General features: G+C 40.4%; 1 protein-coding gene across 1 annotated transcript in view; it reads left to right on the plus strand.

Moving 5' to 3' along the window:
* Positions 1–12,993, plus strand: part of col13a1 (collagen, type XIII, alpha 1) — a 118,987-nt gene that overhangs the window by 79,465 nt on the left and 26,529 nt on the right. Inside the window, 8 exon segments of the mRNA XM_030069933.1 lie at positions 257–283; positions 3,085–3,126; positions 6,476–6,568; positions 8,083–8,134; positions 8,215–8,231; positions 8,873–8,899; positions 9,498–9,542; positions 12,123–12,149. Coding sequence (XP_029925793.1) covers positions 257–283; positions 3,085–3,126; positions 6,476–6,568; positions 8,083–8,134; positions 8,215–8,231; positions 8,873–8,899; positions 9,498–9,542; positions 12,123–12,149 — 330 coding nt within the window.

The following is a 12,993-nucleotide window of genomic DNA, read 5'->3' on the forward strand; positions in this document are numbered from 1 at the left end:
GTGTTGCAATGTAAAATTTGGGTAAATTGTTGTGAACAGCCCAAACACTGAAAACCACTTGGATGGTCCTTTAATAGACTTGCTGTCACATGCAAACTGTGGTAAATTGGAACAATTCAATTAATTAACAGCATTAGCATTTGCCTAAAGGCTAGCGTCCAAGCCCTGATTTTAAGTACTCACCATCGAAATTGTTAGCAAGACTACACAATTATGTGGTCGCCCTTTCCCTAATCCACTGTTTTATTCTCTTTAGGGTGTCTGTGGTGACTATACACACCGGGTAAGAAAATGTCCTCTTGCAAATGAACTTTCTGCCTTATTCATCAGTGTTTATTCCCAATGTTGTTGTGATTATTTGTTGTAATTATGCAACTTTTTCCTCTTTCGTTGTTCACTGGTTTGTGCATACAGTAATATTCATATAACCAACACTGTTCTTTCCTCTTTTAGTGAATAACGCATCTTTGACAGGTCAAGACGCGTGCATAGTAATGAGTGTTTTGCAATAATGGAGTAGAAAAGAGAAGCTGGAAGAGGAGAAAATAGAAGCTAGGTCTAGACAGACAAATGGCTCTGATGGGTAGCATATGCAGAGCTTTGCAAGAACGTCGGCCTGGCGTCTCTGGGGTTGGCCGTTTGAGAGAAAACAAGGCAATTACCGGCCGCCTGTTGGAGCATACAGTCGGACGTGATAAGGTCCCGTGTGTGGGGGTGCCAAGAATAAGAGTCTCCCGTGTACAGGGGGATTTTTCAGATAGCTAAGCCCATTTCCAGCGTAATTCAAGCTTCCCGTTATGTTAGCTGCTCCTGTTAAGACGATCAAAGATGTTTTGTTTCTTGCGTAGACCTTCACTACCTCGTTACAGAGCCTCTCCGAATAATAGCACAGAGCATGTTGGAATGGTTTTTATGAGCGGCTCTTGATAATGCATCGTGCTGTGATACACATCTCCAGATAGCAAATGCTTTAAGCTAGATAAACAAGAGAAAGCAGGACCAGTGAGGATTTGGGGGGTAGAATTTAACTATTTGAAATCCACCAGGCTGTGGGTGGGCTTTTCTTTTTTCTTTTTCTTTTTCCTCAGACCAAAATTCACCTGCTTGTTTGTTTGTTTGTTTGTTTAGTCAGTTTAGTGGGTTTTTTTGTATTTTTTTCCTCAAGTTTCTGAAAGAAACCAAGTTAATATGGTCAGTTTTCAAAGGGTGTACGTGTATGGGATCAACGTCAGATGCCTTTCATGAGCATTTAAAGTCTTCAATCTGTGATATGCTGCTGGGAACTGTCGTAGCATTGAAACTCCACAGTCTTTTATGACCCTCCCACCCCCCAACATGCTCTGTGCATGTTTTCATACACTTTTTGGAGCCCCCGGCAGCATCCTGTGTGGGAGGTCTCTTACCAGTATGGTGGTTCAACTCAAGTCCACAACTGAGACCCAAGGGGGCTGTTGTTTTTGAGAGGGGGGTCTCAGCACTTTAGGAGTTTGCCTTCCAGGACAAAGCCAGTGGTATAAACAACTATTTTTTGCATGCTGGTGTGACTTCTGTGCATACATATTGTGCGTATATGTCATGGGTCATTGGCATTTCGGTCAGTGTGACATATAATCTCAAAGGCAGAGTTTGCTTTACGCTAGTTTAATATTAAAAGTATCATGGTTTACCAATTTTGTAGTTTTGGATAATCATTCCTTCAATTAACCATATCACCTCCGTTGACTGAACTGACCATTTCCCTGATGTGTAGGGCCTCTTTGTGCAGGATCTTCCTCTGAAAACCCTGGCTGCCTTGCGCTCCAGTCAGGCTCTGATGTTTAAGGTTTGTGGGTGGCCCCCAAACACCCCGATACCCCCGACAGTGGTGTCAACCAGTCGTGCCGCAAAGAGAGCTAACGAGTGCCCGGGCACTCCTCAGTCCTCTGCTCTCCACCCAAAAAAAAAGAAAAGAAAAATCATAGTAGAATGGACATATGGTGAAGAGGCTTTCAGGTCATTGGTTTAGGTCAGCATTTCTACAGACTTTTTAACCCATTGAAACCTGTGGAGGGTTTTTTTTTTTTTTTTTTTGTGAATTTTTACATTTTTAAAAAACATTTATTTTTTTTCAAGTTTTTGGCAGTTTTCTTGTAATTATTTTTCAAGTTTCTAAGTGCTTTTATGATAATACTCTTGTAATATTCATTTGTAATATTCAGAATTTTAATAAATTAATTAATATTTAACAAGTAATATTTATTGCCAATTTTCTTGTAGTTTATATAAATATAATATACTGTTATATTGTTTTAGGTAAATATATTGCTTGTTTGCTTTCTAAAATATTTTTTTGTCATTTAATGGTAATTTTTTTGAACTTTTGAGTGTTGGGTAATTTTGTGGCAATTTTATAGTTTTTTTCTACTTAATGAGGTTATTTTTTTCTGGTCATTTTTTGAAATCAAGTGAAATTGTTGAGGTTTCCAAGGGTTAAGAAGGAAAAAAAAATCATGATTTAATTAATGTTGAACTAAGGTACTTGGTTCCTTAGTCATAATTTTGCATCACTATCTGCCTGGCGTTGGGAGTAATATAGCTCATTTTCATCATGTTAGCAACTGTGGTGGACAGCTGGAAATGGTGAGGGAGAAAGCAGCGCACTTGCCTACTTTTACTGTGTTCCCTACCCTTTACTTATATATCACATGCTGTATATATTTCCATAGCTGACACATGATCTTTATTGTTAAACAGTTCAGAGTCATAAACTGTTGAATTGCCATTCAGGTGTTATTTATGCAGAGGGTGACTGATGACATGATGAAAAAAGCAGAAAAAGCTGGAAACACCTTGAAGGGGAAGTGATAGAGACTGCCTCCATTGGGATTTGATGTGTGAAGGCATTTTGTTGGTGATACTCTCTGCTTTGAGGTTCATGAAAAATCAAAGTGAAATATGGAAATATGTACTGTATGTTAAAAGTAGGCAAGTTGCATGCAGCTTGGTTCTACTTTATGTCAATGAAAATGACGACAACAGTGGGATGACACCTTTACCGCCCCCTTCTCCTAAACTTGTATCTGACAATGCTGGTCATCTCAACAGAAGCGGCGTATTGTACAGCCCTGTGTTGGACAGTTGGCCACAGTAAGTCTGGATGTGTACTGTGCTGTACTGCTGTACTCTCTTTGTGGCAAGACTGACGCCCATCTGATCTCTGCTCAGCTGCAATCTCGGGGTCTGGCTTGTTGTTGTTGTGGGAAGTTGATACCAAACCAAGCCGAGTGCAGACAAATCATGAGTCAGACAGGGGTGGATGTTTACTGATTCGCTACAAGTGGATACCTCCCGTATCAAAGAAATTTGCATGCTTTCTTTTGAAATAAGAGTATCATGGTACATCAACTTTCCCCTTTACCACCCACACCTGACCCCTAGTTTGCAGTGCAAGTGCCTCTCTTTGTTTGTTTATCTCTTTCCTTTCTTCAACCTTTACTCCTTTTCTTCTCTCCTTTGCCTTGCCAGTTCCTTGCTTTTCACTCTCTTGTTGTTTTCTATTTCTCTCCTCCTTCCATATCCCTCATCCCTTCATCCCTCCTTCTTCTGGTTCTTCCCTGTTTCCTTTCCCTGGCCTCCTGGTGACCTTTGCCCTGTGACCTTTTTGCACCGCTGGCCACCTGTGCTTTGTGACCCCCCCGGCAGATGTTGCCCATCACCGTGCGCAACATGCCCTCAATAAGCCCTCTAATCCTAAAGCGCCTCAAGGTACAAATCTCTCTGCCCCCTTACTTGCCCCTCTTTCTGCCCTGTGGATGCCAACCTCCGTCGACCATCGCCAAACCCTCCTTCTCCACCGCCACGCTCTACTTAACCCATTTTTCGCTGGCCTGACAAGACAAAAACTGCTGCTTCTAGGGATAAATTCATGATTAATCAATGATGTTTTTAAATTGTCTAAACTTTGTAGTAAACCGCCACTCAGTATGCTTTAAGTTGCTGTATAGAGCTCGCTTTCATTTTAACATAATGGTAATAAAATAGTACTTACATTAGTAATCTGAGGGGCTGGCTAGTCATAAAGTAAAAATAAATATGCATCTTAGATTATACAAACAGTGTTCACTTTATAGCTCATCCATATGCCAAAACAGAGAATAAAATGGCCAAGAAGCCAGATTGGACCTCTGTCCAAACTGAAACATGCAACTGATAATGTAAGAACTGCTGTGATAATGTAATAATTGTTGTTACAAAATTGAAATAAGATACAGTGTCAGTCTAAATGGGTTGAAAATTAAGTCAAAACCAAATATTTAGGTTATATGGATACTGTGGTATTTTTTAAATAGGTTTTAGCCATACAATGTAATAACTTCCACTGAATGCAATCAGGAAATAAATCACAATGTTGGTGTGCATGTATTATTACAGGAACCCACAAATTAAGACGTGGTCATGTTTATATTTTTTTATTCATTCAGATAGACATGGCAATTTTTACATTATCCAGCGTTTTGTTGCACACATGACAAAAAGGTTTTCTTGAGGAGCCTCAGTGGTCCTGCCATGTGGATCAGCTGGCACCCTGGCACAGGTTGGCCCAGTTGGCATCCGCCTTCAGTCTTGTTTACCGCAGGTGTGCAGTCTACTCTGTGCCAGGACAGAATACCTTGTTTGGAGAACAGTGCCATGCACAGTGGTAAAGTGGAAACAAAGGTTAGACTTAGAGAGATACAGGGCTGATACTTGACTTAAATGAAAAACCAAAAGTGGCCCGGTCATCCCAGTCCATGTCTGATGTGATGGATGCGATGAAATTTGCTTGATATAGAGTTGCTCAATATTCCACTTGTTGTCTACAGGAACATATTAACCCGAACTGATTCTTATATGACATTTTTATTGGATTCCACACAAGTATGCATGGCTATTTTTTTCTTATCTTGGGTTTCAGTGGAGTTTTATTGCCCCATTGAGATCTAAATGCTGTTTCAGAGGCTTTTCCACTCTTCTAAGAGTATAGTTCTGGGGGAAACTGATTACTAGTAATTTTGGGGAATTTTATTTTTACATGGAAATGGTCAAATTTAGAGATATTGAACAAAAGCACAAAATAGCAGCAAGAGCTACAACCCACAGATAATGCTATCAGCCTTCAAAAACCCATATTAGTGAAACTCAAGTGAAATACCCTAAGAGGGAACACCACACCTGGCTAGGCTGGCTCTAGTTTGTAAAGGCGCTGTGTGGAACCAATCTGGTGTAGAGTTTACCTCAGTGGAATTTGCTCATTTAACCGACGTGCATCCAGGGACATAAATCATAGCTGGACACATTCTGTAGTATGGGGGAAATGATAAAATATGGATCTAATACGGATGGATATGTTCCGGATTATCTCAGAATCGACCCGGTGCCAGACTTGGCAGCGCTTCCTGGGTCTGAGCTACTGTAAATGTGCGTTCTCATACAGTAACACGGTGATTACGGAGTGTTTGAATAGAGGCCAGTGCTTTGTGTTTTGCGAAGTTCTCTAAGTTGGACCACATGTGCAAATAAATCCTGTGCAGTGGAGTAGTGGATGAAATGCAGCGCCATGTAAAGTTGTTCTTTCAACAAAAAATGACAATGACAGTATTTCCAGACGGAGACATTTTTACAAGAAGCTACTCTATACATGATAAACCATAATAGATCATGATGACCACATTGCTTTTATGAGTTGCAGGGATGATTTTAGAGGGAAACAAAGAGGCAATACATTCAGGCGGGCAGGCTTATTTCAGCTGAAGTGTATTTATTCTCTTCATATCCTGCACTCATTGTAAATTTACTTTATTTGATTTTGTTTAGTCTTGGCTTTGGTTTTAAATAATTTCCTGGGCTCTGGCTGTCAGTGGACAGTCTGCAGAATAACCACACAAAGAGATTAGTTGGTGGTGAGGTTGTTTCAAGAAGCTGGAGGGAAGATCACTGTCAGATAAAGACGCTGATAAATTATACAGTACCGTACTACAGACTACAGTGGACTCCTGTTCATAGGATTGTTGAGCTCAGTGAGCTCAAATAGAAATTTTTAGGGTTAACCTTGGAAAAACGATGAGAAGAGAGGAGGTAGTAATGCATCTTGGCTTCTGATGTTAAAGATCATACGGCTGGATGTTATATGGATAAACATGTCCTCTGGTCATCACATGGAAAAAGACAGACTCAAGGCATTCCATAAATGTTTTAGAATACCTTTATTCTATTTGGCCCAATATACTGAACCTAAAGACTTTGTCAAAGTTATCCTGTTCACAGTGCCACGCTCTCCAAACAAAGGTACTTGGTGAAAAGAAACCATTATAACCGCTTGTCTTGCTCCTTGCCTAACATTCCTCTGTGCTACCCCACTTTTCCAGTATGTGCAGTGTAGTGTGAGGTTGTTGTGCTGGCATGGTTGATGTGCTGAGGCTTGCTCCAGCATGGCAGGTTGTAACTCCAGGTCTCTCAGCAGGGCGAGCCTGGAGCGCAGGGCCCACCAGGACCTCCGGGCCCCCCCGGCCCCCCTGGGACCCCTGGCCTGAATGGAGCTAGTGGCCCACCGGTGAGTCCCACCACAGTTACAGACCATCCCTGTGATTGCAAATTAACATTAAAACAGCAGTTCACCCCAAAATGAAAATGTTGTTATATCATAGTATTAGGGATTGGCATTTCAGCTAAAGATGCTATTCAGTATTCATGGAGAACTACCCCCCTTGTCTGGTGGAAATGAGCCAAACTGAACAAGCCACACATGAGAATGCAGTCTTTTTCATTCCTATCAGGTGCTGGTAAAAACAAGATTTTTTTTATTCAGAGGAGATTATAGTCTCATAAACGATTAGATTTTTTACACTTTTCTGATTTGAAAATTCAATAATTATGATCCATCGCTAATACTTCCTGATCCATGGATGTGGAATTTCCATGGAAGTTTGTACAACTGCCAGACCATCTATCCATCTATCAAACAGTATAGAAACAGTTGATTAGACATCCAAAAACAGCATAAATTATTTTTCTGCGATAAGGTTCTCTAAACAACAACTAAATAACATGCAGCATAACCTGTTAACTTTCAAGAAGTTACAGTTGCCTCTGCACTTAATGAGATAAACATAGGCCTTCTGGACTGACAGTGTAACTGTTTGGCTATAAAGCACTTGGATGACAGACGTTTGATTCAATCATGTTACGGTCATGTTAAGATCATTCCAAGAGGCCAGCTCCTTCTTTCAGCCTGGGCAACGAGAACTTTATGAAGTCCTGCAACACTGTACTGAATAATTTCCTTCTTCCTATGGTTACAGTACAACTTCTAAATGAGCAAGATTGTTAAACAGAAGGCTAACCACCAAAACACTTTGGTGTGACAAATAATTAATGTATCTTCCAACTCTACATGCTAGGATTGCCAAATTGTTTTTTGGTTTTTTGAGCATCTAGTTCACAGGTGGTGTGGCAGCAGTCTATTTTCACTACATGTACAAACTAGTCTGACCAACATGGAGTGACAATGGAATTTTCAGTTTGGGGTGAAATATTCCCTAGGAAGACAACATAAAAATAAAAAAACAACAAAAAAAAACCTGACAAGAATAATGCGCTAAATTGGCCTGGACTGGAAATGAGCCAGTTGAGTCACATGTTTGCTCAGTGATACCATTAAAAACCTGAACAGTCTGTTGTCCATATCTCAGCCATTCCAGAACTAATCCAAGTCCAACTGATATGTGTTATTTGTCCCTGTGGATCCCAGTGGTTTGCTGGCAGGTAGTACGAATCTGGACCAACTTAAAACTTTGGTGGGCCCAAGTGACAGCAAGAGATGAAGCTTTGAATTTTTGAACATGGACTTCATTACCCAGTGATCATGCAGTGATCATACAGTGACATAGACCCACTCTTGAACTGTCTACTCCTTAGTGCTTAGGCTCTGGCAGGGTTAGAAATGGATAAAATGACTTTTGACAGCAGGTTGAATCCACAGTATCTGTTCTCAATTAGTGGTACACTCCTGTCTGTTGGAGCAACACTTACTATACTGCATGTATTTATTTATTTTATGTATCACAGGGTAAGCCTGGTGAACCGGGCAAACCAGGAAAAGACCCAAGGGTGAGCTCTGGTTTGTTTTTCCTTCATTTTCTCATTAGTGAAAAAATGTTTGGTATTACATTAATTGTGATTTCTTCGTCCTTTCTGCAGCTTTACCAGGAATGAAGGTAAACAATTTTTCTTATATGAGCACCATAATGACAAAAAACAAAAGATCAACATCACTGTGGCTTCTCATAATAACTTCTGATTTATTATGGACAAACAATCTCTCCCAAATGAAACTACCCACATGAAAAGGATCGGACCAAGTCAAGTGTTTTTTCCACGTTTTCTCCCTGCAGCTGCTCTAAAGTTCATACCTAATCCCGCCTACACAAAAGAAACACTACATTACACTTCCCCGTGTTTGTTTTGGGTGGCACTAGAGTATTTCCCCCCAATGCATTAATTGTAGCAGATTATTTAAGAGGAGGAATTTGGATTGTCAGGTCATAGACAGGCGCAGAGTCCTGTAAGACGGCCCACACCATAAAAAATAAGTGCATATCACAGCAGGGACTTGAAAGCCCGCTCTGTTTTTTTGATTTTGATGGGCCTTAGCATGAGCAATAGCTTCCCTCAACCAGGCTGCACCATGACAAGAGCCATCTGGGTGGAAAACACGAGCTTGGATTCTTAAACCAAGTAATACACCACCTGGTTTTCCATGGATCTGAGCATGTAATGTATTACCAGAGATGATGCACATGTTATAATTTGCTATTAATTCATAATAACCAAAAAATACTATGTTCTGTTTATACAGGGTGAGCCAGGCATGCCTGGACAAAAGGTGAGTTCTTGATCTCTTTGCATTGTTCCACTTCTGAATAAATATGGTCAATGTATTCAGTTGAAATAGCATGTGATTTGTCATTTGTCATACTACACTGATTGGCAAGGCACTATTCCAATCCACAGTACACAAATTGTCCACTAGGTAATTGATGGATATTTCACTGTGAAGGGAAAGCAATAACCATCTATTTTCTCCTGTAGTGGTGGAGAAAAAAATGAGTTTTATGTAGCCATCTGCTTTCAAGTACCTGCTGGGATTAATGCAGAAGCAGAAGGAAGCAATATTTCATTTTTTGTTGCCATGGTTTTTCTGAAAAACATAATTTTACCATGTTCAGCAATAAAGCAGTTGTCTGTATTTCAGTATCCTGGCATTTTAGAAAGAAACAAGACATCAAAGAGATAGTAAGTTGGTAGATATATAAATAAGTTGTGGACAACAACAGGAGAAGATGGTTCCCACATATCATTTCTTCTGTTGCTTGTGTTGTGTCCAGTCGTTGTCTGTTCGCTGTCAGCCAGCTCTTCAACGATCACCATTTTTCCTTTCAGTGTTTCTTTCTGTTCATATTTCTCTTTCTCTTCCTCCACAGGGTGATCGAGGCGATGCTGGTCCTGAAGGTCCTGAAGGTCCAAAGGTATGCTAGTTGACAGGCTGTTTTAAGCTTTCTCATTCTTTTCTTCACTATTCCCATGTATATTCTAAACTGAAGCATCTGTAGCTTCAGGGGATATCCAAGTTCAACTTCAAATTAAAAAAAAAAAAATCTCATATAATATGACAGCACATTGGGAAACTGTATTGAACTGATATCAGAAAGATGTTCATATAAATGTAAATATGTAGAGATCCTTATTACAAAGAGTATCTGTGGAGGACTATGAATGCGAACTCAACTTTCATTTTGGCGCTATATTTATAGGGGATTTCATCATCTATTCAACTTCAAAATATTTGCTGGGTCATAGTCACAAGCTGGTATTGTGCAGTCATCCCTTTAGTATTGAATAAACACGGATGAAAACAGTGCTTACACACACACACACACACATACATGCACACACACACAGTCCCAGTGGCAGCTTAGGGGATCTAACATTGGCTTTGAAGACTTGTGGAGGGCAAAGAGAGCTATGCCCGCTAAACTGTCCACGTGCCTGTCCTTCTCCACTTTTCCATGGCTTAGCTGACTTCCTTTGGAGGGCACACAGGCACACACACACTCGCACACATTGAGCAACTGTTCTACACTAATCCGAGCCATCATACAGCATGACCAGACACAGAGCAAAAGGAAGAGAGAGGGCGAGTGATAGGGCATTGTACAGTACATGGCAGCAGAGGAGGTGTCATAAATGTGAAACAAGAGGGGAGGGAATGGAGATTGAAAATAGAAAACAAAGGGGAGCAGTAAAAGAGTGAAGCCTCCAAGTTCCAGGATAAAGAGAGGACCAGAAGGGACATGTTGGGATGGAGGAGACTCTCGTATACAGTGCATGTGGGGTAGAAGGACAGCAATGATATACTGCTCAAGTAAACGCTCTGTCACTGTGCTGACATTTTACTTACACAGAAGTGATTTAATGATCTGCTCAAACACTAAATAATATGTCATTTAAAGGGGTAGATCACCCATTTTGAAACATGTGATGTTATTGCACAAAGAATACCACAAAGTGCAGTAAAATGAGAGAGGGATCCTTTTGAACAAAGCAAGGAGAGTTCAGTTTCATATTTATCGTGCAGACAACAGGTTTGATTTTGGTATGGGTGGGTAGCACCGGCATGACTAATAAGGCTGGTAAAAAGAAAAGAATTATCAATATAAAATATATTTTACTGTCATATTTAACCATACTACAGGGTGACCCAAAAAAACGGGAATCTTTGAAGTGTGTATTGGCAGACATGAGCAAGTGGCAGCACAATTTTTAAAAAATGAATATTCCATCATTGTTTCTTAAATGGCATGTTTTAAGGTTCCAATTACTATGAATAAAATATTTTTCTTCCATCACTCTTGGTTTTATTGGATTGTTAAAAAGTTCCCGTTTTTTTTGGGTCACCCTGTACATGTGTCATTTTTAAATGTCACCTTATCAGTTTCAAATTAACTGTGATAAGTTGGTATAATTACTTTAAAGAATTGAGAGCATGACAACATGAGCCTTTATCTCATGTTGTTAGTGCTTGTGTTCCTCAGTGTTAAAAAGCTAGTTCACCCATGGAATGCTCAGAGAGAGTCTACAACATTTCACAGACAGAGATTTAAAATACACAGTGCATCAGTCACAAAATACTTGACTTCAAATCTCCTCTAAAAAGCACAAGTGCACAACAAGCTACTTTATTAGAGTCATCAGAGTATATGTAATTCATTACTTCCACACATTCATTACTTCCTCATATTCCCCATGCACCCCACTCCACGAGGGTGAAGCTAAACGTCTTGGCCATCTGGGTCACATCAAACCGTTCGGCTGCTGCTGTCACAACAAAACCACAGTATATATCCATGATACGATCCCCTATGAAAATGATTATTGCCTGAGGCCAGATAAAAATTCAGATTTAAGCTGCAGGATCCATATCTTTGTCTTCTTTTTTTTTTGGTGGAGGGGAGGTGGGGTCCCTCTGTGGTTTATAGCACAGCGTTTCTGAGGTTGGGCCCGCTGGACGAACCTTGTCGCTCTTAGCTTCTGTTCAGATTATTGCCTTGTAAACTTCAGCCATTCTTCCACCTCTCTTTGCTTTCCAATGAAATCACACCAGAAGCCTCTGTATCTGCTGCGGGGTTTAGGAGGATATCAGTGCATTTTGCTGTAGGTTACTAGGAGGACAGAGAATATTGATTCAAAAAGGCCCAGGTGATATTGTGCATACTAAGATTATTCAAGTGCCTAAGAGGTGAGATGGCACAAAAACACCTGAGATTTTTAGCTGCACTTTTCTTTTCCCTCACATTTCTAGGCAGATTTGCAGGAATAATTGCAGTTTTTTTTGAAGTATCAGGGCCTGTACTGATAAATGAACAAACTAGGATTGTTTGACCAAGACTAGCGCTCTCATGACTCCCCCTTGTAATGCTTATAGGGTCTACTGCTCCATCTAGTGGACTGTTGTAATTGCTGTCAGTTATTTTATGAACCTGCTTGTTTACCATGCCATTAGTATTTATTAGGAAAACGAGGTAATTCATGACTGCTTTGCTTCACAGGGACTGAAAGGAGACCAAGGAATTAAGGTAAGATCATTTACTGGTTGCGTATTCTCAATATACACTAAGAACACAAAGTATCAGGAGCGCATTGCTAATATGAGGTGCCATCCACTGTGGCATCATGTCTGTTTTAGCTATGTTTAACACCCCTGTTTAACCTGTCACCTTCGCTGCATGCACATCCTTTAATACGTAGAAGAGGAATGATGGAAGTTTGCTCCATGGAAAGGCGATCTTAATGTTTTGTACAACTGGTGTGTTGTAGTCTAAACCAGGAATTTTCAAACTTTTTCATGTTCTGGACCCCCAAGTTGACTCTCAATAAGCCGTCACACACTTGGAGCCTGCCATCAGATTTCTTGAATTTAAATGCTCTTAAATTATAGTGAAATTAAACTATTCCTCATTTTGCTGAGGACCCCTGGGGGTCCCTGGACTCCACTGTGAAAACCTCTGGTCTAAACTAAAGCTGGTTCACTTTGCACATTCTGAGTTCACATGAAATGCTGCTTTCTTTTGAAACGAGAGCTTGGTTTTGAGTGTTTTTTTCTTATTTCATGCCCAAGTACAATACAGCCCCTACTTGTACTTGTCACTTTTGTGAATGGGCAGTTTAGTCTGTCATTGCAACCTGACTAACCCTCCCATTGAAAACATTTCTGATCCTGGCACGCTGTGTCCGTTATCTTGAATAAACCTCAGACCTCCTTGTCTTTTATCTTTGCAATGTACATAAACAGCCGGTCAGCTCAGTCACCAGGTCTGGACGAGATATCAGCACACTTCAAAAAACGCCCCAGACCTGCCCTGTTTTAAAACCCCCACTGGTCACTGTTTGATGGAATATACATTTCCACCAAAAGACCCT

Source organism: Myripristis murdjan, chromosome 15 (genome assembly GCF_902150065.1).
Source record: "Myripristis murdjan chromosome 15, fMyrMur1.1, whole genome shotgun sequence".
NCBI lineage: Eukaryota > Metazoa > Chordata > Actinopteri > Holocentriformes > Holocentridae > Myripristis > Myripristis murdjan.